General features: G+C 37.0%; 1 protein-coding gene across 16 annotated transcripts in view; it reads right to left on the reverse strand.

Moving 5' to 3' along the window:
* Nucleotides 1-24,863, reverse strand: part of ANK2 (ankyrin 2) — a 765,621-nt gene that overhangs the window by 37,048 nt on the left and 703,710 nt on the right. For 14 of the 16 annotated variants that reach the window (XM_049885478.1, XM_049885480.1, XM_049885477.1 and 11 more), the window contains 8 exons: nt 14,383-14,594; nt 13,703-13,907; nt 11,432-11,528; nt 7,201-7,429; nt 6,292-6,417; nt 4,964-5,086; nt 2,771-2,803; nt 497-518 (listed from right to left, as the gene is read on the reverse strand). In XM_049885478.1, coding sequence (XP_049741435.1) covers nt 497-518; nt 2,771-2,803; nt 4,964-5,086; nt 6,292-6,417; nt 7,201-7,429; nt 11,432-11,528; nt 13,703-13,907; nt 14,383-14,594 — 1,047 coding nt within the window. The remainder of the gene's footprint in view (nt 1-496; nt 519-2,770; nt 2,804-4,963; nt 5,087-6,291; nt 6,418-7,200; nt 7,430-11,431; nt 11,529-13,702; nt 13,908-14,382; nt 14,595-24,863) is intronic. The other 2 variants (XM_049885476.1, XM_049885485.1) reach the window with 1 other exon arrangement.

Raw genomic sequence — 24,863 nt, forward strand, 5'->3', positions numbered from 1 at the left:
TCACCACAGTAAGGGGTGTGAAGAAGGGATGGGTGGGGAGTTAGCTTTGCTGAGAACTATTAAACAGTATCACTTTTTTTTATTTAGGTGTATCCTACATAATAGGCTGTCTACAGAAGTCAGTGTAAAAAGTGATACTGTCATGTCAGTGCTTAAAAAAAAATGAGATGACAATGTTATGCTAACAAATGGACAAAAACGGTGGGGTAGGTTTCTAAACAAGCGTAACAGCGATAGCAGGGTTAACAGGGATGTCAAAAGAAAGTGAATGCTTAGATGAATAATCATTGCATCTTATTGATAATTAGCTCACAAATTAGATATATTTGTAATTTAACTGGCCAAGCTGCTTTATAAATATATATTAATGATTAATAAAAATAATATAAAAATATAATTGTAGTTGTTAGTAGTGGCAACTAGCTTGCATCTTAATTCATGCTTCTCTTATTGCAGCCAGCTTTCAAACCAACTCAATTTTATTTAAAAATCTTACTTTTTTCTGATGTCATATCGATCTGAAAGAAAACATACATAAATTGAAATGGTTACAAAGAGAATCTTGTCTCACAGCCTCTGATGTGCACAATAAGCTCCTATTCATAATTACACATATGAAGGTGCCACTCTAAACCACAGATGGGTCACAGTAATTTGAAACAGTTCTTCTTGAGGGTCTTCTTGATTCTAAACTTTGAAAAAAAAAAAAAAAACCTCACTGCTAGACATTATAGGTGGAAAGTCCTTTCCAACATCATTGCTGGGAAGATATGAACCAGGACATATTTGATGTTAAAAGGCCAAGAAAACAGTGAACTAGGTACTAAGCAGTAAGTGACAATTTAGATGAGAAAAAGAAGGGAAGGACAAACAGCATGCCAGGATGAAACACTGTAGCTTCATCATCATTAATAATAAGCCAGTATTCTAAATCCTGAAAAAGATAAAAAGTGGACTTATTGCCCTGAATATTTTCTGAAAATATGCAATGTGAAAAATAATATAACCAATGGGGAAAAATTATTTGTGAATATAGCAAAGTTGGTTTCGTAACTTTACCACTCTTTCAAGAAGATAGGCAGTTACCGTTTTTAACAGCTTTGATGATAGTCACCAAGTACAGGAAGGAAACTGAATATCCGAAACAAACAGTGACTGTATACTTGAGAGGAAGAATAAGTTTATGGTGTATAAGCCTATATAAACCAGGACAATGGGTCTATAACCCAGCCTGCCTTGACCTGCTCCACTGTCAAGATATCAGAAAAAAGTGAATTCAGGGGTATTCTCTCAACTGATAACGCCTTGCATTTTAAGCTGGGTGGTGGGTAAAAGGATATGTATTATATTTTCCATTATATTTTTTGTATTTTAAATACATCAAAATAACACTAAAAAAAAGAAAGCTAGTATATTTGAAAACATTTAAGTACAACGAATAACAATTACATTTGTCTATCTTAAAAACAGAAACTGATATGTTAATAGGTAAGTATAAGGAAACTTCAGATAATTTTTTTTTTCATTTATTTTATAATGTTTGGGCATTTCTGGATCTTTATATGGGAGACAAACACATGCCTGCTTTAAATATTGAAGCAGGTGTAATTCAAATGGCTATTTGTTCAGGGTCACCTAAGACTCATTTCTTCATCTATGATGAGGGCAATAATAGCACACACCCCATAAGGTGGTTATAGGAGATCAGCATTAATAAGGTATGCAGGGCACTTAGTAAAGAGCATACCTTATAGTAAATGTTCATTATTAGTATAACCAAACCAACAAACCCACTGCCATTGAGTCGATTCCCACTCATAGAGACCCTACGGGACAGAGTAGAACTGCCCCATAAGATTTCTAAGAAGCCGCTGGTGGGTTCGAAGTGCTGACCTTTTGGTTAGCAGTCTTCGCTCTTTAAACCACTGCACCACCTGGGCTCCGATTATTAGTATAGTTCTGCATTATAATGTTATTATAGCTTAATGGATGAACTACATGAATTTTAACATTTTTTGATCATACGATTCTAAATTTTTCATCTTAGGACCCCTTCGCACTCCTAAAAATTACTGAGGAACTCAAAGAACTTTTGTTTATATAAATAAAACAAATTAAAGTTGAGAAAATTCTAGAACCAGGAATACACAAGCATACATTCCATTAATTGTCCAAGTTATAATAGTAATGTAGCTTCTGAAAAACTCCACTTAGTGAAGTTTTCTCATTGTGAAGAAATGAGAGTTAAAAAAGCAAAGGTCTCAGTACTATTGTAAAAACTGCTTTTACCTCTACAGGTCCCCAGACCAACCTTTGAGAACTGGTTTGGCCTCCAAGAGTTGATAAAGAAATAGATATTATGGCATAGAGACAAGGACAACAATTTACAGGGAAACCTTCTATTCTCTGAAGTCAGTGGGAAACACTGGTGGCACAGTGGTTAAGAACTATGGCTGCTAACCAAAAGGTCTGCAGTTCGAATCCACCAGGCGCTCCTTGGAAACCCTATGGGGCAGTTCTACTCTGTCCTTTAGGATCGCTATGAGTCGGAATTGACTTGACGGCACTGGGTGGGTTGGTTGGTTGAGTTGGAAGTCAGCAGTCCACAAGATAAGAAAACAGAGGCTTAGCGAGGGTAGGTAAAATTGTGACCCTTCAATTACTAAGAACAACTGTATAACCCTTCTAAGAATACAGATTAACTCTTTGCTTTTATTAGTGGTTATAGCAATGACACAGCCATTAACAAGTGACACTGTCATATAATTACCTCTTCTTCCTGTTCTTGATCTGACTCTGATTCCTTGACGCCCCAAGATGCCATGCAAGATGGAAAACAGAGAGCCAGAAGAGTAGAGAATATTTAGAAGAAAAGAAAAGAGTAAACACCCTGCCAACAAATGTCAACAAGGCAAGCATACATATAGTCAGCATTCTCTTGTTTTTTTCTTATTAACAGTTTACAGAAGACAGGCAGAAAAATTAAAGAGGGCTGATATAAATGCAAAAGACTGTAGACTCCAGACACAAGAACCAAAGTTATAAACACACTAATTTCAGATGCTAGGTCATCAGCAGTCCCAAAGTTTGACATTTAATGGATTTGATGGCATATATACTACAGAAATGGTGATGATGACATCCCAGTCATTACAGATATTAACTGAAAATGTTAACAGCTACAAATAAGCATATGGTGAAAATATTTTCAATATATAGGCAATAATTAGGGGTTCTATTATAATGTTGTTTGTTATTGTTAATTGCTGTCGAGTTGATTACAGATTACAGCAACCTCCTGTGTGCAGAGTAGAACTGCTGCTCCACAGGATTTTCAAGGCTGTGATCTTTCCGAAGCAAACTGGCAGGCCTGTCTTCTGATGTGCCTCTGGGTGGGTTGGAACAGCCAACCTTCCAGCTAGTAGTCAAGCGGTTAACCTTTTGGACCACCCAGGGATTCCTTCCTATTATATTAAAGGGTACTTATTTTTTTAAAGTATATCTAAAGTACACAATGTTTGGCATTTTCCTTTCCTTTTCTTTTTTTTTGGTTTGAGTTACTAAATGCAAATTGTCCTGGACCATCACGACTTTGATATTTGGGTCTGAGATGTCTTGAGTTGGAAATTAAATGTATTAATAAAGTAAAAGATTTCTTTTATAACACACTAAAAACTCCCTGAGGTCAGAGACAAAGCTCCTTCATCTTTATGTATCATTCAGATGTCTTGCCCATTAACAGTGGATGTTTGTTTGTGGGTCTTATTTTGCCTCGGATGACTCACCATTTATCAATTCTACAAACCTCAAAGTATATTCTGCACCATCAGAATACTTCAGATTCTGCTCATTTGGGTGGATATATCTATTGCTGTATTCTAATTCTTGGAATAACATGTATATCTATATATGTAGATAATATTTCCTTCCATTTTTATCACTTAATAAGAATTTACAATGTCAAGCATAATGGGCTTTTCTCCGTATCACTGATCACTATCCACCAGAATAATGAATTGAGCAAAATATGCAATTTGACAAGGAGCATAGAAAATTTTTCGTTTTGTGGAATCAAGATTGAGGATTTTAAATATATCCTTACTTCCCCTCCAGGTCGTACCTGCCACCACCTGTCCCCTTCCCCTACCTCCAATACACACACTGACAACTTGATACAACCTCTTACAGGTTGTCATTGGGGAACTTTCTATTAAAAAGGGATACTGATTAAAAAAAAAAAAACTGATAAGAAAGACAGTTACAAAAACATTTGTTTAATTCACTTTTTCTCTTTGATTTCATCTGCGTAATCAAGGAATTCTACAATGGGGAGAGATTTGGATACAAAGTGATATCTGCAGATAAACTTTGGGTCAGGAATTAATGATTTTTTCTTTTTCAAAAATCAGTGTTTGAAATCTACTCCTTGTAAGATAGGGCATTTTTGTATACTGATCATGTTAAAATCACTGAAAAATTAATTTGATACTCTTAAAATATTACAGGTTATAAGATGAACAGGTAATTATTTTAACAACAAGATAAAATATCATGAGATTGCTAAGAATTTAATAATGTATAATCCACCTGTGAATCAGTAGGAAGCAGAAGCTAATAGACTGTGAATATATCGGTAGGGACAAATGCGTTAAATGTACTCTCAGCAAAGCACATAAAAACAATAATGAAGAGAAAGCCAATTCTTTTACTTTAAAAACTTATTCCAAAATGTTAAGCCAAATTTTCTGCCTTCTATGTCCAGTATATATTTATAGACGTTTGCATTTAATGCAAGTAAAGGTAGAACTTCTATTTTCCTTACTTCACTTGAAAGTCATATATTTGACAGGGCATCAAAAATCATTGCTATACGTGGTTGTATTCAGTGTCTTTGATTTTTAAAAAGCTCATGAAAATAAAATCCTATGCTGCCTGAACTACAGTACAGCAGATTTTACAGTACCTTTGTATAAATTGGCAGGGTAATGTTTAAGTTGCAAATAGCTTGATGCACCAGGCCTCTTGTGGATTTTGGCTCCTTCATAAATGATAGTCGTCCGCAAGGTTCCTGAGTCGTATCACGTACCTTGAACAACAAAGACACATATTCTTCATTCATTCAGCATATGCTATTTATTTTAATTAGATGATGCTCAGAAAAGAAAGGGAAAATAAAATTCATTTGTTAATGGTAAGTAATGATTCAGAAGTATTCCTTTTTTCTTTTTCTTATTACCATTTAGAATGACTTTTGCAAATCAACAATATCAAATATTAGCTTAATTATATAGTTGCCTGGGTTAAATGGATGTACCACTCCTTAACAGTTAGTGTTTAATGTGGTAACCTGGAAAAACATCTATCTTTAGGACTAATGGACCACAACTACCACAGCATCCACTAGGCTGAGTCCGATATAACGAGATGGTGCCCAGCTACCACCACAGACTGTTCTGACAGGGATCACAATAGAGGGTCCCAAACAGAGCTGGATAAAAATGTAGAACACACACATACAAAAGACCAGACTTACTGGCCTGACAGAGACTGGAGAAACCCAGAGAGTATGGGCCCCGGAGACCCTTTTAGCTCAGTAATGAAGTCGCTCCCGAAGTTCACCCTTCAGCCAAAGATTAGATAGGCTCATAAAACAAAACAAGACTAAATGGGTACAACAGCCCAGGGGCAAGGACTAAAAGGCAGGAGGGGACAGGAAAGCTGGTAATGGGGAACTAAGGTCAAGAAGAGAGAGGGATGACATATCATGGGGTTGTTAACCAATGTCATAAAACAATATGTGTATTAACTATTTAATGATAAGCTAGTTTGTTCTGTAAACCTTCGTCTAAAGTACAATAAAAAAGAAAAAAATCTATCTTTAATCAGGAAAAACAATAGAACTGGAAATGGCAAAGTGACTCAATCGAGATTTGGCAAAACTTAATAAAAAGAGATTTGCAAATACATTCCTGGAAAAATTACACAGGCATGTCCCCTGAAACAAATTCAAGAATTACTGAAACTGTTAAAAAAAAAAATAGCAGCTAATCTAAATTCCTTGTCTGACAAGGTTAAAGAGAATTATGTACTTACAACCACAAAAGAGATGTGTTATATGATTCTCAAATATACTGAGACTGTAAATCACAATACGAAGCATTTCACCCAGCTAAGTTCTCACGTGGCACACTAGATAATTTTCTTCCAAGCCTTAGTTCATACATTTAGAAAATCATAGGCCAGTCAAGCCTTTAAAAAAAAGACATTATAAAATTTCCATGTATACATTACCTTGACAAATAGAGGAAGTCTGTTTTCTTTAAAGGCAAAAAAACTGAATATATGATGTTGGCCACTCTTGGTTAATGGGACCAGGTTGCCAAAACAATCAACATAGATGGGTTTTCCTTCTAACACCTGGGTGAAAACAGAGATGAACAAAGAATAGAACAGCTGCAAGTATAACTTATTTACACAAATATGAAATGGTGATACTATTAGGAACTTTAAAAATTCTTTAAATGTATATACAAGAATCCTTACATTGCACACTGATATTTTATCACATGTACGACAAAGCATTGACCAGTACTCCATCTTCTTCTGGTAATGAGAATCTTCAAATGCACGGAGCATTTAGTGCTCTCATTTCCAAAACTATCATTTTGGATGTTATCCCACAGAACCAATATATATTTAAATTTTAAATTTAAATTCCTGATTGGACAATTTTTGACATCATAATGAGTCAGATGCCTTGACTCCAAAGGCCTACACAGATGGAAAATTTTGAAATAAAAAAAGTAATGTAGAAAAACTCTTTATGTCATGCTTTCATGTTTATTCACAGAATATACTTCTTGGACCATTTAATTTGCTAATAAAAAATAAGAAAACCTAAAAAATTCTAAACTGCTATAGTTACATACTTTGAGTTTATCAATAACTCATAATTTTTCCCAAAATAATCTTTAAAAGAATCATTTTACCTCCTCACATACCCTAAGACCATTCGTATAGGATCAATTCAAACTGGCTAAAAATGGCTGATTTGGAACTTGACCTTCTGACTGATCAAGATGTGGGCTGGCCTTTTTTTTTAATAGCTCTATTTATTAAACTATACTTTAAATATAAACAGTTAATAAAGGTATTAACAATATGTGAGCATAAACTTGTTTTGTGTTGAAAATACAGTACCTCCACATCCCTGCTTCTGGCCACCTCAGCAAAGTTTTCTTGCTGTTCAAGTGTCTTATCCACTTTATCATCAGTCATGCAGAAACATCTCAATCGGGCTTCAATGGGGTCATGTGATTTGGCGAATACTACAAATTTGGCCATATAAGGTACACAGATAATCTCTCTATACACTTGTGATGCAAAGGTAACGGATTCCTGGATCTGTCGACAATCTATCAACCAGAACCTATAAAATAAAATAAAGTCACTTGTCTAAAGTTTAAAGTATTCCCAGTTAAAAAACACCAGTTCCTTAAATTTGGTCAGAGTAGTCATTAAATTCTTCTTAAAAACAAACAAACAAAAAATGGGGAAAGGGAGAGAGGGAGGTAATAAGGAAAAGGAAAAAAAAAAGAAAGACGGAAGGGAGGAAAGATAGGAGACTGGAAGGGAAGAAAAAAAGAAGTGAGAGGAATAGAGAAAGACATCAGATTTTTAAGATCAACTATAAAATACTGTATTTATAGTTTTCTTTCTTGGAAACTTCTGAGTATTCCATATTCTTAAATATATCTTCAGTGTTTCAGAGTCCTTTAGGAATGTAAGCCTGGTATCAGACATTATAATAAGTATTTCACTTTATGAGTCTCTATTTTCTTAATTTCTCCTCCTATTCTTCATTTCATTTCCTGAAACTTTTTCAACAAACTCAACCAGATTTTCCTCATCTTATTATTTGTTCCCAAGGAATATTCCAGTAACCAAGGTTGGATCAACTCAGTCATTAAAAAAAAAAATCTGCTTCTGCTCCAGAACTTATAAGTATTACTGAACACAATTCATAGAAGAAATTATTGGCTTCATAACAAATTTATGATTTCAAGCCTCAGCTAAGTCTGTGCAACTGCTTGGAAACTTTTTACTCAGATATCCTTTTATACAATGCAGTAGTGCTGCTAAACCTTTACAACCCTCCTCAAGCTGTCCACCCTGGCCTCAGGCCCTAAGAAAAATAACTTCACTGAGGAAGCAGAGGCAATCAGATGAAAAAATTTTAAAGGTCCTATTTCTTCTACTTCTAAAGGTTGCTTTGAAACCTTTCTACATCAGTGATCTCTCTCCTTGCCCTGACTCATTTCTCATAGTCTTTAAACATTCCTCGAATTTCCTTAACCACTCTTCTTCTCTTTTCTTCAAGTTCCCCATCTATAGGTCTTCTTTTACCACAACATTTTTGAAAGAAAACCCAACACTCACTGCTTCCCCAAAAAAAAAAAAAATTTTTTTGGTATTTATTTCTTTATTCACTGAAGTCTGATATCGGTCCCTTTCATTCTTCTGAAGGTACTCTCCCAGAGTTTACCAATGATATCCCATTTGCCTAGTCAAATGCCTCTTTGCAGTTCTTATTCTACTTTGTCTCTGTAATACTTGATGCTTAACTAATCCTCATCCTTACAACTGGACCAATAAGCAACATTGTGATATATGGAGAAAAGACTGCAGTTGTCAAGGATTTCATCTTACTTGGATTCACAATCACATGGAAGCGGCAGTGAAGAAATCAAACGATGCATTGCATTGGGCAAATCTGCTGCGAAAGTCCTCTTTAAAGTGTTAAAAAGAAGAATGTCACTTTAAGGGCTAAGGGGCACCTGACCCAAGCTGTGGTATTTTCAATTGCCTCACATGCATGTGAAAGGTGGAAGGTGAATAAGGAAGCCCAATGAAGAATTGATGCCTTTGAATTATGGTGTTGAATATTCAATATACCATGGACTGCAGAAGAATGAACAAAGCTGTCTTAGAAGAAGTACAGCCAGAATGCTGTACTTCTTAGAAACAAGGATGGCAAGACTTCGTCTCACATATTTTGGACATGTTATCAGGAGGGACCAGTCCCTGGATATGGACTTCATGCTTGGTAAGGTACAGGGTCATCGAAAAAGAGGAAGACCCTCAACAAAATGGACTGGCACAGTGGCTGCAACAATGGGCTCAAGCATAACAACAATTGTGAAGATGGCACAAGACCAGGCAGTGTTTCATTCTGTTATACATAGCGTTGCTCTAAGTCAGAACTGATGAGGGCACCTAACAACAACAACTAATAATTATTTTGAAAATCTTTATTCCACAACACTATTCTCTCCCATTCTCATCCTCTCTCTTTTTCCATTTGCCTTTCAGATGTTAGTGTTGAAGATTCCTCTTCTCTACGCAGATTAAAGTTCTTTTATGAAAAATCTCCTTTATTTCCACAGTTTTGCCTACATATTCTGTTGACTATTATATCCATAACTAACATATGATCTCTCTTATAGGACATATAAAGCCAGTGGTGTGCTGGTAAATGTTTCACAATTGGTTCTCTAGTAAAGAAGCCATAATTTAGTGGCATTTGTCAATTTCCATGGTATAAATGCTTCCATCATGGCTGATTTCAAAGTACCAACATGATGTCATTGCTGTGCAGTTGGGAGAAGATGAATACAATCACCTCTCATGAACACGTGTGAGTTAACTGCAGTACACCACTATAAATGGTTTTAATAGACAATACTCATTTGTTGGCTCATAGGAAACTGAACTCACATTCAATAATTTAACAACGAAGGCTACTTTCCCTGTTGCCTGACTACTACCCGTTTTCCTCCCAAATCTTATCCAGTTTATGCATTCCTTAATAAGGTACATAGCTTCATGATCCTTCCAATTGCTTAAAACTTCGACTAGAACTCCTCTCTCTCGCATATACATTTGTTCATTAAATTCTACTAAATCTACTTTTAAATTTTCTAATAAAACCAGATCCATAACTCTCCATTCCATTGTCACTGCCATATATCAGGCTCACGTCTTCTTTCATAATATTATCACTCTATGATTACTTTCAAATTAGAATATAAGCTCTATGAGTTCAGAGACTGTATCCCTATTGTTCCTGATTGTACCCTCTGTGCCTAGTTCCTGGATCATGGAAGACACTCAATAAACATTACTTTCTTCTTCCTATTGATTCAACTATATTTTATTTATTTGTCATGTTTTTCAATTGTCTTGGGAGTTAAATTATTATTTCAACAACATAGTAACTCCTCACTTCTTGATCTATCATACAAGGTCTTTTATAAACAGTGTAATCAATTGACCTTTCAGCATTATTTCTGAATTTTAGATTACATGGATCATTCTTGCTGTTCCTCAAATACACCTTCATTCTATCTCTGCATCTTTGTTCATGTAACTTTTCCTCACTTTCATTTGATCATTGGGCTCCTACATATTTCTTAAGAGTTACCTCTTTTCTGAAATCCTCTCTGACTACTCCATTGTGAACACCCTGCTCTGAATTTCTTTAGTACCTCTTGTATTTACTGACATTGAGTGTAGATGCACGATTGGCAAAGCACACAGAAGCACTGAATAGTATACTCAACAGCTGAGCCTTCTGGGTGATTGAAATACAAACGTCTGCAACCACACCCAGCTACTGCTGTGGACTGCTATTTAACTACGCATGCATTTTTTATCTTTTCTCCCTGAATGGGAATTTCAGCTTTAATTGCTCTGAGCTTTAGTTTTCTCACCTGCAAAATGGACATAACGCCTCTTGTCCTATTTAAGCCATAAAGTTGTAGTTATCAAATTAAATAAATGTGAAATGCTTAGCAATTGATTAGAAAACATACAAATGAGAGATAGTCAATTTAATTATTGTGTACATTTGAAATAAAACTACAGAGCTTCAGCTTTCTAAAGATGTACAATATGTAAATGGGTGGTACTTGATTATTACCCATTATTCCAATATGTTAAGATGTCTAAGAACCACTGAAATCTCCAAGCCATTTAAGCAACTCATGCGAGGCTTTGTTTTTTGTTACCATTCTATTAGGAAACAGTTCAGGCTATTTTGCTGACAACAGGAAATTCATCAGGCCTAAGACTGGAAAAATTAGTGGGTGGCTGCTAAAGCCAGAGTCAGCATCATAAAGTCAAAGCAGATACTTATTTTCTTTAAAAGATTTTCATTTAATTGGATGTACTCTGGTATTATATCATCAGTATTATATTCGCTGGTAAAACTAGTTTAAAATATGAAACAAATGCAGATCATACTCAAAATCAAACAAAAAAAATTCACTTTTAAAGGATGTGAGAAAAAACTAAAACTAAAAAGGGTTTTTTGGGGGGGGACTTGGGGTAACAATATCACATTGGCCTCTTCTGTGCCGTATAACCGTACCTGGCAGACACATTGGTTGTAAAGGAAACACATTCATTGACAAATGTTAACGGCGTAGTTCCTGTAATATCTTCCCACTGAGCAGGGGTGGTTCCACCTGAAAAAATATGAGTGTTGAAAAAAATTAGGCAAAACTCCAAACTTTGGATCGTAAAATAAGGCCTTTGCAGTTATAGTTGTACTCACCCGTGTATCCCCACCCACCCCAAAATGGCACATTAAAAACAAAATGGCTAAAAGCAACATGCTAAAAATGGCACACTGAAAACAAACAGCAGATACCACCTCTGAAGGAACTGCATTTAAAGGAAGTTATCTGAATAACTGCTTCAGAGCACTTGGCTTTTCTGTTCTCTGCCTCACATTCTGAAGCTCTTATTATAATGGCTAAAGCTCGAAGATTATTTTGCATTGCAAACAGTTGATTGTTTTAAAAGATCCTTTGACCAACCAAGGAGCTGAATACTTGGTTAAAATAATGAGTAACCCAAATATTCTTTTATTCTTGAACTTCTCATATTTTGTATAATTATTTTCGTAAAATGGTTATTTCCCCTCAATTTACAATTACAGGCTGGCAAAAAAAAGAGGTGTTGGGAAATATCAAAAGCTCAGCAAATACTGTGGGCTGAAGGAACAAATAAACGAATGCCAAAAGTTGGTTTCTATACCCAAATAATCACCAAAGGACTTAATGATGACTATCTGTCTTTCATATATGCTGAGAAATTGAATTAATAGGTAAGGGGGGAAAAAGCTTTTAAAGTGCTGCAGAAGGAATATATGTTGAGATAAAAAATCTTGACGTTAAAGTTTCTTAAAGAAGGGAATTGGTTATCTAAGAAAGGTCAGGAAACTTAGTAAGTCTTTAAAATATATATTCTTAGCAGAACTATGTAATATAACACAGCAAAAGACATACCCCCCAAAAAAACTATGTTTAGTATGTTTTAAAAAAATTAATTTAAGGAATTGTTTCGTACAAACCCATTTCAAGACATAGGGCTGGAATAAATAGATTGGATTGTGTCTAAGCCCATAGAGTACCGTCATTGATCATCTACAAAGATGGCATGTGCATAGTTTCACCTGGTTCACTTCTATGCTATTATGTTGTACTTTACAGAAGGGTTAATACACCCGTGGAACAAAAGCTATGGGAAGGACACCCAGGGATGCTACGTGATAACCAGAAATGAGCAAATGGGAAAGAGATCATAAATGAACCATGTGATTTTCCCCACCACCATTTTAGTCCATCTATTTTAAAATGGTTTCATATTACTAAACTTATGAGATAAAATCTCAATGGTTCTTTATCAGGAATACAAAAAAAAATGCAGTAATAAGAGGGGAAGATTATAGAGAGAGAGCAAAAACAGGGTGAACATTTCTGCCAGTGTAAAGCAAAACAACCAGAGATGGTTATTATTCCTTTAAAAGACCCTATGAATATTTACTGAATACACCATGTAGTTATTGATTCATTCAACAACAACATGAAGATTTACTCAATTCCATACCAAGTAGTTATTGTTAAATTGGGAAATTATCAGTCAAATTAAGTAGCTCTACAACAGTGCAGGGTCATGTGTGTATTTTTTTACCGTCCACGATTTGTGACGGTGCTGTTGTACAAGACGCCAACGTTTTGGAATGCGTTTCTAGAGTTTGGTAGTTGCCTGGAAGCTACTACAACTACCAACTGAAAAGACTAAAAATTAGCTTATTATCAAATATCTTTATTTTTCTAAAGTTAATTCAATAGATCAATGATAAAGACATAGCCAAATCCTTGACAGAAAATTTCGTTTTGAGCTATTGGGTAACATTATTCAAGAAGCTATTTTTTCAAAAGATAGAAGATAGTTTCTTCAATGAAGGCCTGAAGTCTGGGCTTGGAAGTATATGTACTTGGGTTTGAATCTCAGCTCTGCCAAATACTCATGGTATAATCTTGGTTAAGTTACAGACTTCTCTCAACCTTGGATTCCTTAACAGTAAAATTGAGTTAAAGTTTCCTTATACGGTTATTATGAAAATTAAAAAGACAATGCATATAAAGTAGCTAATGCTTGTCATACAGACATCATTAAGTAAATATTAGTTCTTTTCCTTTCATCTTGAACTTCTCTGGCTAATTAGAATTCATAAATTGCCGAGTTAATGAATATCTCTGCAGTTATCTTAGGACAGACGTAATTCAATATTTACAATGATTTAAGTTTCTTCTTTCAGAACTTTCAACTAACATAGTTATATGTGACTCACCTGTTATACTGCATAGTAATCTTAAGGTTGGTGCATCGCCCCCAAAACCATTCAACATGACATCACTTGCAGCTTTGGGGACAGGAATGGTCATGGTAATTGGCTTGTGGAATTTTCTTCTTCTAGGTTCCAAAGTGACTATAGGGCTGAAAGTAGCTTTATTGCCTAGGATCTTCTTAACCAGTTCACTGTGCATGGGTTGAGCCTTTTCAAAAAAAAGAAAAATATTAAATTAAACCACATGGCAATTGGCTTGTGGAATTTTCTTCTTCTAGGTTCCAAAGTGACTATAGGGCTGAAAGTAGCTTTATTGCCTAGGATCTTCTTAACCAGTTCACTGTCCATTTGTTGAGCCTTTTCAAAAAAAGAAAAATATTAAATTAAACCACATGTCATTATATGCCATGTCAAATTTCTTATCCCAAAGCATTTCTTTTTATCTCACAAATCACTTTGGTGGATTTCAAAAATGAAAAGCATAAGTTTAGTATACTGTTATTAAATACTCATACTAAACTTTCTGAGAACTATGATCTCCAACAGTGGTTTTTGGTCAACCATGAAAAATTTTGATCCTGCAACCATTTATTGTCCACTTCAAAAGGTTTTTTTCAAAAGGTGAATATTAATTACTGGAATAAAATCCATGTTAAGATAATTTGCTTCCAACACTGGCATACCTGTAGGCCTACACGGATCCGCTTGGTTAGTGCCCCCTCTGGGAAGACAGCCTGCACCTGGGGTACCACTGTGCTACTCAGCACACCTCCTTCTGGGCCAATCAGGTTGCTGTCCTGTTTGATGCGAGACACCACTGCAAAGTACTGTGGGAAGTCCCGGGTGATGATGCGGCAGATTCGTTTCTTTTCTAGGTCTTCTGGGCTATCCAGCACTGAGACAAAAAATGACCCATCTTCATATAGCAAGGATTTCTTTCTGAAAGCATTCTAGCAAACTTCAACTTCACTGGCATAGTTAATAGCGAATAGATGTGGCAGATAAATTCTCTCTCTCTTTTTTTAACAATACAGAAATTTAGAAAGCAAGGCTATCTTAAGAACCCCCACCCCACACACAAGTGCACAAAATGACAAATATTGCATGCTCCACTTAAATGAAATATCTAGACTAGGAAGTTTACAGAGAGCTAAGCTTGCTAGTGGTTATCAGAGTGGGTAGGAGGGAGGGGGAAAAAGCGGACTCATTGCTTAGGGGATACTTAGCAATAGGAAAATTTGGAAACATAAAATGGGGATGAACAACACAATAGACATAATTAGCATCACTGAATTGTACATGTAAAGAATGTTGAAACGGTTAATGTTTTGTCATATACATATTTACCACAATAAAAATAAAAAAGCAATCTTTCAAGACCTGTCAGCATTTCATTTGCACTTTATGGCTGAAAACTAGGACTTTCCAGGACACTGTGAAAGAAAAGCATCTACTTCCGGTATTACAGGGCTGCCTTTGTAAGTGAGGTTTGAATCTGATCTATTCTTAGTTCATGTGATGAAGAGGAAGTTGTTTATGGACTCCTTTTCTTTGCAAATTTCAAAGACAGGTCAAAGGCCAGTTACTGTGGTTTTAGGAATTAATGTGTGGTGAATTGTGGAGGAATACAAAAATTTGTCTTGGAAGGATAAGGTTTGTGTTTGTGTGTTTGCTCCAGTGGGCTGCTTGTCTGACACAGGAACTGTGGATATAAGAAAAGATCAGTGATTATGAACTCAGGCTTTCAGTATTTCCCAGAAACCATTAACTTAGTAAACAATCATCTAACATCAAAAGGATGAGATCATGGGCTCTTTATAAATTGCTTTACTGTAGATATGTAGGGCAATAACAAAAATCATAGTCATTTACAATGTAGGAAATTTGAACTAAGTGCACCACTGACATTTTAAGGGATTATAAATGTCCATTTTTAGAAATCATTTACATCTTATTATAGAGGCAGGAACATTAACTATGTTTTTCTTTATTGGGCATACCAAGGTAGTAGACACAACGAGTCCCAGGGTCTGACCATAAACAATTGAAGACTGATGTATTTGGGAAATGATAGCATATACGTATAAAAGAATGATTTCCAAACATACAAACATAACACACAAATCAGCTTCTTTGTTTAAAAATGAGTTTTTTAAATACATACAAAGGAGAAGAGTGGGACCCCATCCAAAAGTAAGATGCTGACGCTCATGCCTATGTCAATAAAAGCTGAATATCTAAGGAAAAACTTAAATGCTGGTGAAGAAATGGTTCTGAGAATTAGAAGCTACTTGCAAACAGTTGGAAACCCTGGTGGTGTAATGGTTAAGTGCTACAGCTGTTAACCAAGAGGTTGGCAGTTCGAATTCGCCAGGTGCTCCTTGGAAACTCTATGGGGCAGTTCTACTCTGTCCTATAGGGTCGCTATGAGTCGGAATTGACTCAACGGCAGTGGGTTTGGTTTTTTGGTTTTGCAAACAGTTAATTTTCTTGGTTGCTAAATGAAAGGCTGGAGATTCGAATCTACCCAAGGCGCCTCCAGAGAAAGGGCTAGTGATTTACTGGTGAAAAACGAGTCGTTGAAAACCCTGTGGAGCACAGTTCTACTCTAACACACGTGGGGTGGCCACAAATTGAAATCAACTCAATGGCTACTTGTTTTAAATATTCCATGGAACAGGCTTTATTGGTAAGAATATTGATCTTTTTCCCTTGCCTGGAAGACAGTGACCTAAACATCTAGAAGGCATATTGTTTTCCTGCATTCAACCCTTGGATAAATGAAGCCTGGCATCTATTCTTATTCAGACATGGGTAAGACGCAGAAAGAAATGTTAAAGGGGCGATGTCAGCCTACTCTTTTTTTTTAGCAATAAAGTAATTTTTTAGTTTTCTTGTGTTTTATGTAAAAGCTTATGGCACAAATTAGTTTTTCATTCAAAACCTTATACACAAATTGTTTTGTGACATTGGTTATAATCCCCACAATGTAACAGCACTCTCCTGTTTCCCTTTCCACCCTGGGTCTCCCTGTCCATTCATCCAGTTTTCCTATCCCTTCCTGCATTCTTGTCTTTACTTTGGGGCAGGTGTTGCCCAATTGGTCTCACATACTTGACTGACTTAAGAAGTACTTTCCTCACGTGTGCTATTGTTTGTTTTATAGGCCAAATCTTTGGCTGAAAGGTAGACTTCAGGAGAGGCTTTAGTTATGAGTTAGCAGGGTGTCCAGGGGTCAAAGTCTTGAGGTTCCTCCCATCTCTGACAGACAAGTAAGTCTGGTGTTTTCACATGAATTTGAATTTTGTTCTACATTTTTCTCTGGCTCCACTCCAAACCGTCTATTGTGATCCTTGTCAGAGTGGTTGGTGGTGGCAGCCGGGTATCATCTAGTTCTTCTGGGCTTAGGCTGGTGGAGGCTGTGGTTTATGTGGTCCATTAGTCCTTTGGACTAATATATTTCTGTGTCTCTGGTTTTCCTCATTCTCCTTTGCTCCAAATGTGATGGGACCAATAGATGTATTTTAGATGGCCTCTCCCAAGCTTTTAAGACCTCAGACGTTACTCACCACAGTAGGATGTCGAACATTTTCTTTATGTACTATGTTACGCCAATTGACCTAGATGTTCCCCGAAACTGTGGCCCCCAGCACTCAGCTCCAGTAATTCAGTTCCTCAAAGTGTTTAGATGTGTCTAAGAAGCTTCCATGACTTTGCCTTGGTCAAGTTGTGCTGACTTCTCCTATACAGTGTGTTGTATTTCCCTTCACCAAAGTTAGTCTACTATTTAATGATTTCCACTCCCCTCGACTCCCTCAGGAAACCCTGGTGGCATAGTGGTTAAGTGCTACAGCTGCTAACCAAAAGGTCAGCAGTTCAAATCCACCAGGTGCTCCTTGGAAACTCTATGGAGCAGTTCCACTCTGTCCTATACAGTCACTATGGGTCAGAATCGACTTGATGGCAGTAGGTTCTCCTCCCTCATAACCATTAAAGATTGTTTTCCTTCTGTGTGTACACTTTTTCTTGCATTTCTATAATAGTGGTCTCATACAATATTTGTCCTTTTGTGATTGACTTATTTCACTCAGCATAATGCCCTCCAGATTCATCCATATTGTGAGATGTTTCTCACAGTCATCATTGTTCTTTATTGTATTCCACTATGTGTATGCACCATCATTTGTTTATCCATTTATCTGTTGATGGGCACTTAGGATATTTCCGTCTTTTTGCTATTGTGAATAATGCTGCAATGAACACGGGTGTGCACGCACCTATTCGTGTCACAGCTCTTATTTCTTTATATACCTAGGAGGGAGATTACTGGATGGTATGGTATTTCTATTTCTAGCTTTTTAAGGAGGCATCAAATTGCTTTCCATAGTGTTTGTACCATTTTACATTCCCACCAGCAGTGCATAAGAGTTCCAATCCCCCTGCAGCCTCTTCAACATTTGCTATTTTCTGCTTTTTTGATTAGTGCCAGTAATGTCAGGGTGAGATGGTATCTCACTGTAGCTTTGATTTGCATTACTCTAACGGCTAATGGGTTTTTTTTTTTTAATGGTTAATGGTCACAAGTATTTCCTCATGTGTTTGTTAGCCAGTGAATGTCTTCTTTGGTGAGGTGTCTGTTCATATCATTTGCTGATTTTTAAATTGGATTATTTATCTTTGTGTTATTGAGCTGTTGAAGAATTCTATGGATTTAGAGATTAGACCCTTGTCGGATATGTCATAACTAAAAATTTTTTGCCAGTCTTCAGGTTCTTTTTTTTTCCTCCTTTGGTGAAGCGTTTTGATGTACTAAGTATTTAATTTTTATGAGCTCCCAGTTATCTAGTTTATCTTCTGGCATTTGTGTATTGTTAGTTATGGATCGTATTCTCCTTATGCCATGTGTTAGAGCTCCTAGTTTTTCTTCCATTATCTTTACCATTTTAGGTTTTACTTTTATGTCTTTCATCCATTTTGAGTTAGTTTTTGTGTATGGTGTGAGGTATGGGTCCCATTTCATCTTTTTACAGCACCATTTGTTAAAAGACAGTCATTTCCCCCACTTAATGGACTTTGAGCCTTTATGAAAGATCAGCTGACCAGAGGTGGGTGGATTTACTTCTGGGTTCTTGGTTCTGTTCCATTGGTCTATGTGTCTGTCATACCAGTACCAGGCTGTTTTGACTACCGAGGCTGTATAGCATATTCTGTGATCAGATATTCTGAGGCCTCCTACTTTGTTCTTTTGCTTCAGTAATGCTTTACTTTTTATATAAGGTTGGTAATTAGTTTTTCCATCTTCTTAAAGAATACTGTTGGTATTTGGATCAGGATTACATTATATCTGTAGATTGCTTTGGATAGAATTGACATTTTTAAAATGCTTGGACTTCTTATCCACGAGCACGGTATGTTTTTCCATTTATGTAAGTCTCTTCTGGTTTCTTGGAATAGTGTTTTGTAGTTTTCTTTGTATAGATCTTTTACAACCCTGATTAAGTTTATTCCTAAGTATTTTATATTTTTAGGGGCTATTATCAATGGTATTGTTTTCCTGATTCCCTTTTTGAAGTTCTCTTTGATAGTGTATAAAATGCAACTGATTTTTGTATGTTGATCTTGTATCCTGTTACTCTGCTGAATCTTCTGTTAGTTCCAGGAGCTTTTTTTTTGTGGAATCTTTGGGGTTCTTTATGCATAGGATCATATCATCTGCAAATAGGAATAGTTTTACTTTTTCCTTACCAATTTGGATGTCTTTACTTCATTTTATTGCCTTATTCTTCTAGCTAGGAATTCCAGCATAATGTTACATAGGAATGGTGATAAAGGGCATTCTTGTCTTATTCCTGTTCTCAGGGGTAACGCTTTCAGCTTCTCTCTGTTGAGGATGATATTGTCTGTTGGTTTTGTACAGGTCCCGTTTATTAAGTTGAAGAACTTCACTTCTATTCAGATTTTATTCAAGGTTTTTATCAAGAATGTGTGTTGAACTTTATCAAATGCCTTTTCTACACTGATTGAGATGATCATGTGATTCTTTTGTTTTACTTATGTGGTGGACTATGTTAATTTTCTAATGCTGAGCTATCCTTGCATACCTGGAATGAGTCCCACTTGGTCGTGGTGTATTATTTTTTTGATGTGATGATGAATTCTATTGGCTAGAATTTTGTTGAGAATTTTTGGATCTATATTCATAAGTGATATTGGTCTGTAATTTTCTTTTTTTGTGGTATCTTTTCCCGGCTTTGGTATCAGGGTTATGCTGGCTTCATAGAATGAATTTGGGAGTATTCCTTCCTTTTCTATGCTCTTAAATAACTTGAGTAGTATGGGTGTGAGTTCTTCTCTGAATGTTTGCTAGAAGTCTCCAGTGAAGCCATCTGGGCCAGGGCATTTTTCTGTTGGGAGTTTTATAATACCTCTTTAATCTCTTCTCTTTTTATGGATATGTTCAGGTATTCTGTCTCAATTTGTGTTAGTTTGGGTAGGTACTCTGTTTCTAGAAATTTGTCCATTTCCTCTAGGCTCTCAAAATTGTGGGAATACAATTTTTCATAACATCCTCTTATGATCCTTTTTATTTCAGTTAGGTCTGTTGTAATGTCTCCCGTCTCATTTCTTATGTGGGTTATTTGCTTCCTCTCCTGTTTTTCTTTTGTCATTTTGGCCAATGGTTTGTTGATTTTGTTGATCTCTCCAAATAATCAACTTTTGGTCTTGTTGATTCTTTCTATCGTCATTCTGTTCTCTATTTCACTTATTTATGTTCTAATCTTTATTATTTCCTTTCTTCTGGTGCCTGTGGGCTTCTTTTGCTGTACTCTTTCTATTTGAGTTAAAGTGCTAATGTTTTGATTTTGGCCCATTCTTCTTTTCTGATGCCTGTGTTTATTGCTATAAACTGACCTCTGAGCACTGCCTTTGTTGTGTTCCAGAGGTTTTGGTATGATGTGTTTCATTCTCAGTTGATTCTAGGAATTTTTTGATTTTTTCTATTGCCCAGTTGTTTTTAAGCAAGGTGTTATTCATTTTCAATGTATTTGATTTTTTACTTAATCTTCCTTTTATTGATTTCTACTTTCTTGGCATTGTGATCAGAGAGAATGCTTTGTATTATTTTGAGGTTTAGGATTTCATAGATTTTACTTTGTGACATAAAATATGGTCTATTCTGGAGAATGTTCCATGTGCATTGGAAAAGAATGTATACTTTGCTGCTGTAAGGTGGAGTGTTCTATATATGTCTATGAGGTCAAGTTGGTTGATTATGGCCTTTAGATCTTCTGTATCTTTGCTGAGTTTCTTTCTAGATGCTCTTTTACTAAGTGTAGTGTGTTAAAGTATCCTACTATTGTTGTGGAACTGTCAATTTCTCTTTTCAGTGATGTTAGTTTCTTTTATATATTTTGCAGACCTGTCGTTGGGTACATAGATATTTGTTAAGGTCATGTCTTCTTGGTGGTTTGTCCCTTTCATCATTATATAATGTCCTTCCTTGACTTTTATGGTTGATTTTTCCCTTAAAGTCTATTTTGTCTGAGGTTAGTATTGCCACTCCTGCTTACTGTTTGCTTGATATATTTTTTTCCATCCTTTGATTTTTAATGTATTTATGTCTTTGTGTCTAAGGTATGTCTCTTCTAGATAGCATATTGATGGGTAGTGTTTTTTTACCCATTCTGCCAGTCTGTGTTTTTAAGAGTGCATTTAAGCTATTTACATACATTCAGTGTGATTATTGATAGGTATGAGTTTATTGCTGTCATATTTCCGTGATGCTGCTGTTTGTGTAATTCTTACTTCCCTTTGCTGAGTTCCTTTTGTTTGTGGATTTTCTTTTCTGTTGTCATTATAAATTTTGTATTTACTGAGTCTTTATGTTTTTCGTCTCTTTTATTTTGATGAATAGGTTTGTTAACTTTCTCTGTAGTTACCGTGAAATTTACTCTTACCTTTCCAAATTTGAGCCAGTCTGTTATTACTTGATATCCATTTGACTTTCTCTCCATTTGAAAGTTCTATATCTATACTGTTTATACCCCCTTTTATTGTTTTGACATTGTCATCATTTACAGATTGAGGTCTCTGTTTCCCTGTTTTAAGTCTTTTAGCTTTGTTTTTTTAATTAAGAGTTCTTATCTGACTTAGGTTGTTATCTGGCTGATGTTTTCCTGCATCTGTTGTCTGATGTTGTTGGTTCTCTAACTGAAAGACTGCCTTTAATTTTTCTTGTAAGTTTGGTTTGAATTTTATGAATTCCCTTAATTTCTGTTTTGGACTGTCTTAATTTTGCTATTGTATTTGACAGAGGGTTTTGGAGGATATATTATTCTTGGCTGGATTTTTAAAATTTTCTTTCAAGGTTTTATATGCTGTTCCCATTGTTTCTTGCCTGCATAGTTTGTACCTAGTAGTCAGAGCTTAGTCTTATTATCTTTGTAAGCGGTGTTTCATTTTTCTTGAGCTGCTCTCAGGATTCTCTGTTTGTATTTGGTTTTGGTAAGTGTAGTTATGATATGGCCTGGTGACTTTCTTTTGGGGTCTATCCTGTACAAGGTTTGTTGAGCTTCTTGGATGCTCAGCTATTTGTCTTTCATGATGTTTGCAAAGTTTTATGCCAGCAAATCTTTAACAATCTTCTCTGTGTTTCCCATATTCTGCCCTTGTTCTGGAACAACAATCTTGTGCTCTTGATTGTGACCCACATAATTCTTAGATTTTCTTTATTTTTCTGCATTCTTTCCTCTGATTTTTCCTCAAACTAGCTGGCATCCATGAATTTGTCTTTGATCTCACTGATTCTGTCTTCTATTGTTTCAAATTTGGTCCTAAAACCTTTTATTGAGTTGTCCATTTCTGCAATTTTGTTGTTTATTTTATTTCTAGTTGCTCTTGTAAGGTTTCTAATTGTTTATTTTTTTCTTGTATTACTTTTTTGAATCCTTCTATTATTTTTTCTGGGTTTTTATTGATTTTTCCTATTTGGTTTTGACTGTATTTTGCTTGATCTCTTTCCTAATCTCTTGGAGAGCTTTAGTCTTCTGAATTCTGTATCAGGTAGCTCCACTTTTCTTATACCAGAGGGTCATCTGATTCTTTATTTTAGTTACTTGCTACAGCCACCCTGTCCTGCTTTTTGTTATGTTTTGATAGTGTCTGCTGTCTCCGAGACATAAAGGTATTATTTTATTTATTTATTGATTGCATGTTCGTTTTTCTCATCTTACTTTTTGTTTTGTTTTGATATGTCAGGGCAGGCAGCACAGGGGTGCTTTGCTGCTTGTTCATCTGTAGGCATGATAGCTCTTACCACATTCTGGGTGGGCAGAACAGCGGTGGGCAGGACAAGCCTACTTCACTGTCTTCTGATTTGGTGAGGTGGCTGAGGGCGGACTGAATGGGCATTGTGTGCCTCTTGATGTTGGTTCACTGGTGTGAGACCATTCCCAGCCCTTGCCACATAGGCAGGGTGTTGGAAACAGAATGGTAGAGGCTCACTTCTTCCCACTATAAAGTGGCTGGTCAAGTGGCAGAAGGGGTGGAGCAGTGTGGACCGAGTGCTGCAGCAGGCCTGACAGCTGGGGACACTCTAGCTGTGGCAACATGGTGGGGGCTGGCAGGAAGATGGGTAGCACACAGGACTATGTGCAGGGGAGAAAGAAAAGAGAGAGAAGAAAAAAAAGGTAGCCAGCGGGTGGGGGCAGGGCAGACCTGGGGACTGGTGGGAATGGGGGAGAGGTGGTGTTTGGGGGCTAGGTGGGAGGTAGAAAGAAAACGAAAAAAGAATAAAATAAATGGCAGTGTGGTGGGGGCCGGAAAGTGGGGGTGGGGCAAACCCAGGGCAGCAGTGGGCCAGTGTGCCTTTGGCACTGTATCTTCAGTGGCATGGCAGGGGCTTTTGGGAAGGGGAGATGTGGCTAGAGGGCTAGTTGGGAAGGAGAAAGAAAAAAAGAGAAAAAAATGGTGGTGCAGTGGGGTTGGTGAATGGAGGTGAGGTAGAGCTAATGTAGCAGTGGGCCAGTGGCTCTCTACCTGTGACAGTGCAGTGGGAGCCAGTGGGAAGAGGGGAGATTGTGCACATGGCTAGGTGGAAGGGAGAAAGAAAAGGAAGAAAGAAAAAAGAAAAAAAAAAAACAGAAAAATGGGGAAAAACGGCAACATGATGGGGGCTGGTCAGTAGGCCTGGTGGCCTGTGGGAATAGAGGGGAGGTGACATATTGGACTAGGTGGGAAGGATAAAAAAAAAAAATGAAAAAAAGTGGTGGCATGCTGAGGGCCACAGGTGGGGTGAGGCAGACCCAGGGTAGCAGCATTCCCATGTGCCAGTGGCTCTCTACCCACAGTGGCATGGCAGGGTCCATCAGGAAAGGTGAAGGTGGTATATTGGGCTAGGTGGGAGGGAGAAAGAAAAGGAAAAAAGAGAAAAAAATAAAAATGAAAAAACTGGCTGCCTGGGGAGGCCCAGCAAGTGAGGCAGGATGGACCCAATGGCCAGCAGGAACAGAGGAGAGGTGGCTTATGGGGCTAGATGGGAGGAAGAAAGAAAGAAAGAAAAAATGGCAGCATGGCAGGAGCCCATGGCTGGGAGAGGGGTGGACATGAGGTGGCAGCAGGCCAGTGGCTCTCTAGTGGAGGCAGTGTGGCATGGCCCAACAGGAAGGTGTAGTGGTGGCATATGGGCCTATAGGAAGGGAGAAAGGAAAAAAAGAAAAATAAATAAATGGTATGGCAGGAGCCAGCGAGTAGAGACAGCACGGACCCAGGGTGGAGGCAGGCCTATAGCTTTCTAGCCAAGGTGGCATATCTTGGCATGGTGGGAAAGCGTAGAGGTGGCATACAGGGCTGGGTGGGAGGGAGAAAGAAAGTGAAAAAAAATGGCATGATGCCGGCCACAACCGATGACTGCCCTGACAGGGAGCACAACAGAGAACCCCTGAGGGAGCAGGAGATCAGTGGGATGCAGACCCCAAATTCTCATAAAAAGACCAGACTTAATGGTCTGACTGAAACTAGAAGAGTCCCAGCGGTCACGGTCCCCAAACCTTCTGCTGGCCCAGGACAGGAACCATTCCCAAAGACAACTCATCAGACATGGAAGGGACTGGACATTGGGTTGGAGAGAGATGCTGATGAAGAGTGAGCTACTTGTATCAGGTAG

This window comes from Elephas maximus, chromosome 5, assembly GCF_024166365.1.
Source record: "Elephas maximus indicus isolate mEleMax1 chromosome 5, mEleMax1 primary haplotype, whole genome shotgun sequence".
NCBI lineage: Eukaryota > Metazoa > Chordata > Mammalia > Proboscidea > Elephantidae > Elephas > Elephas maximus.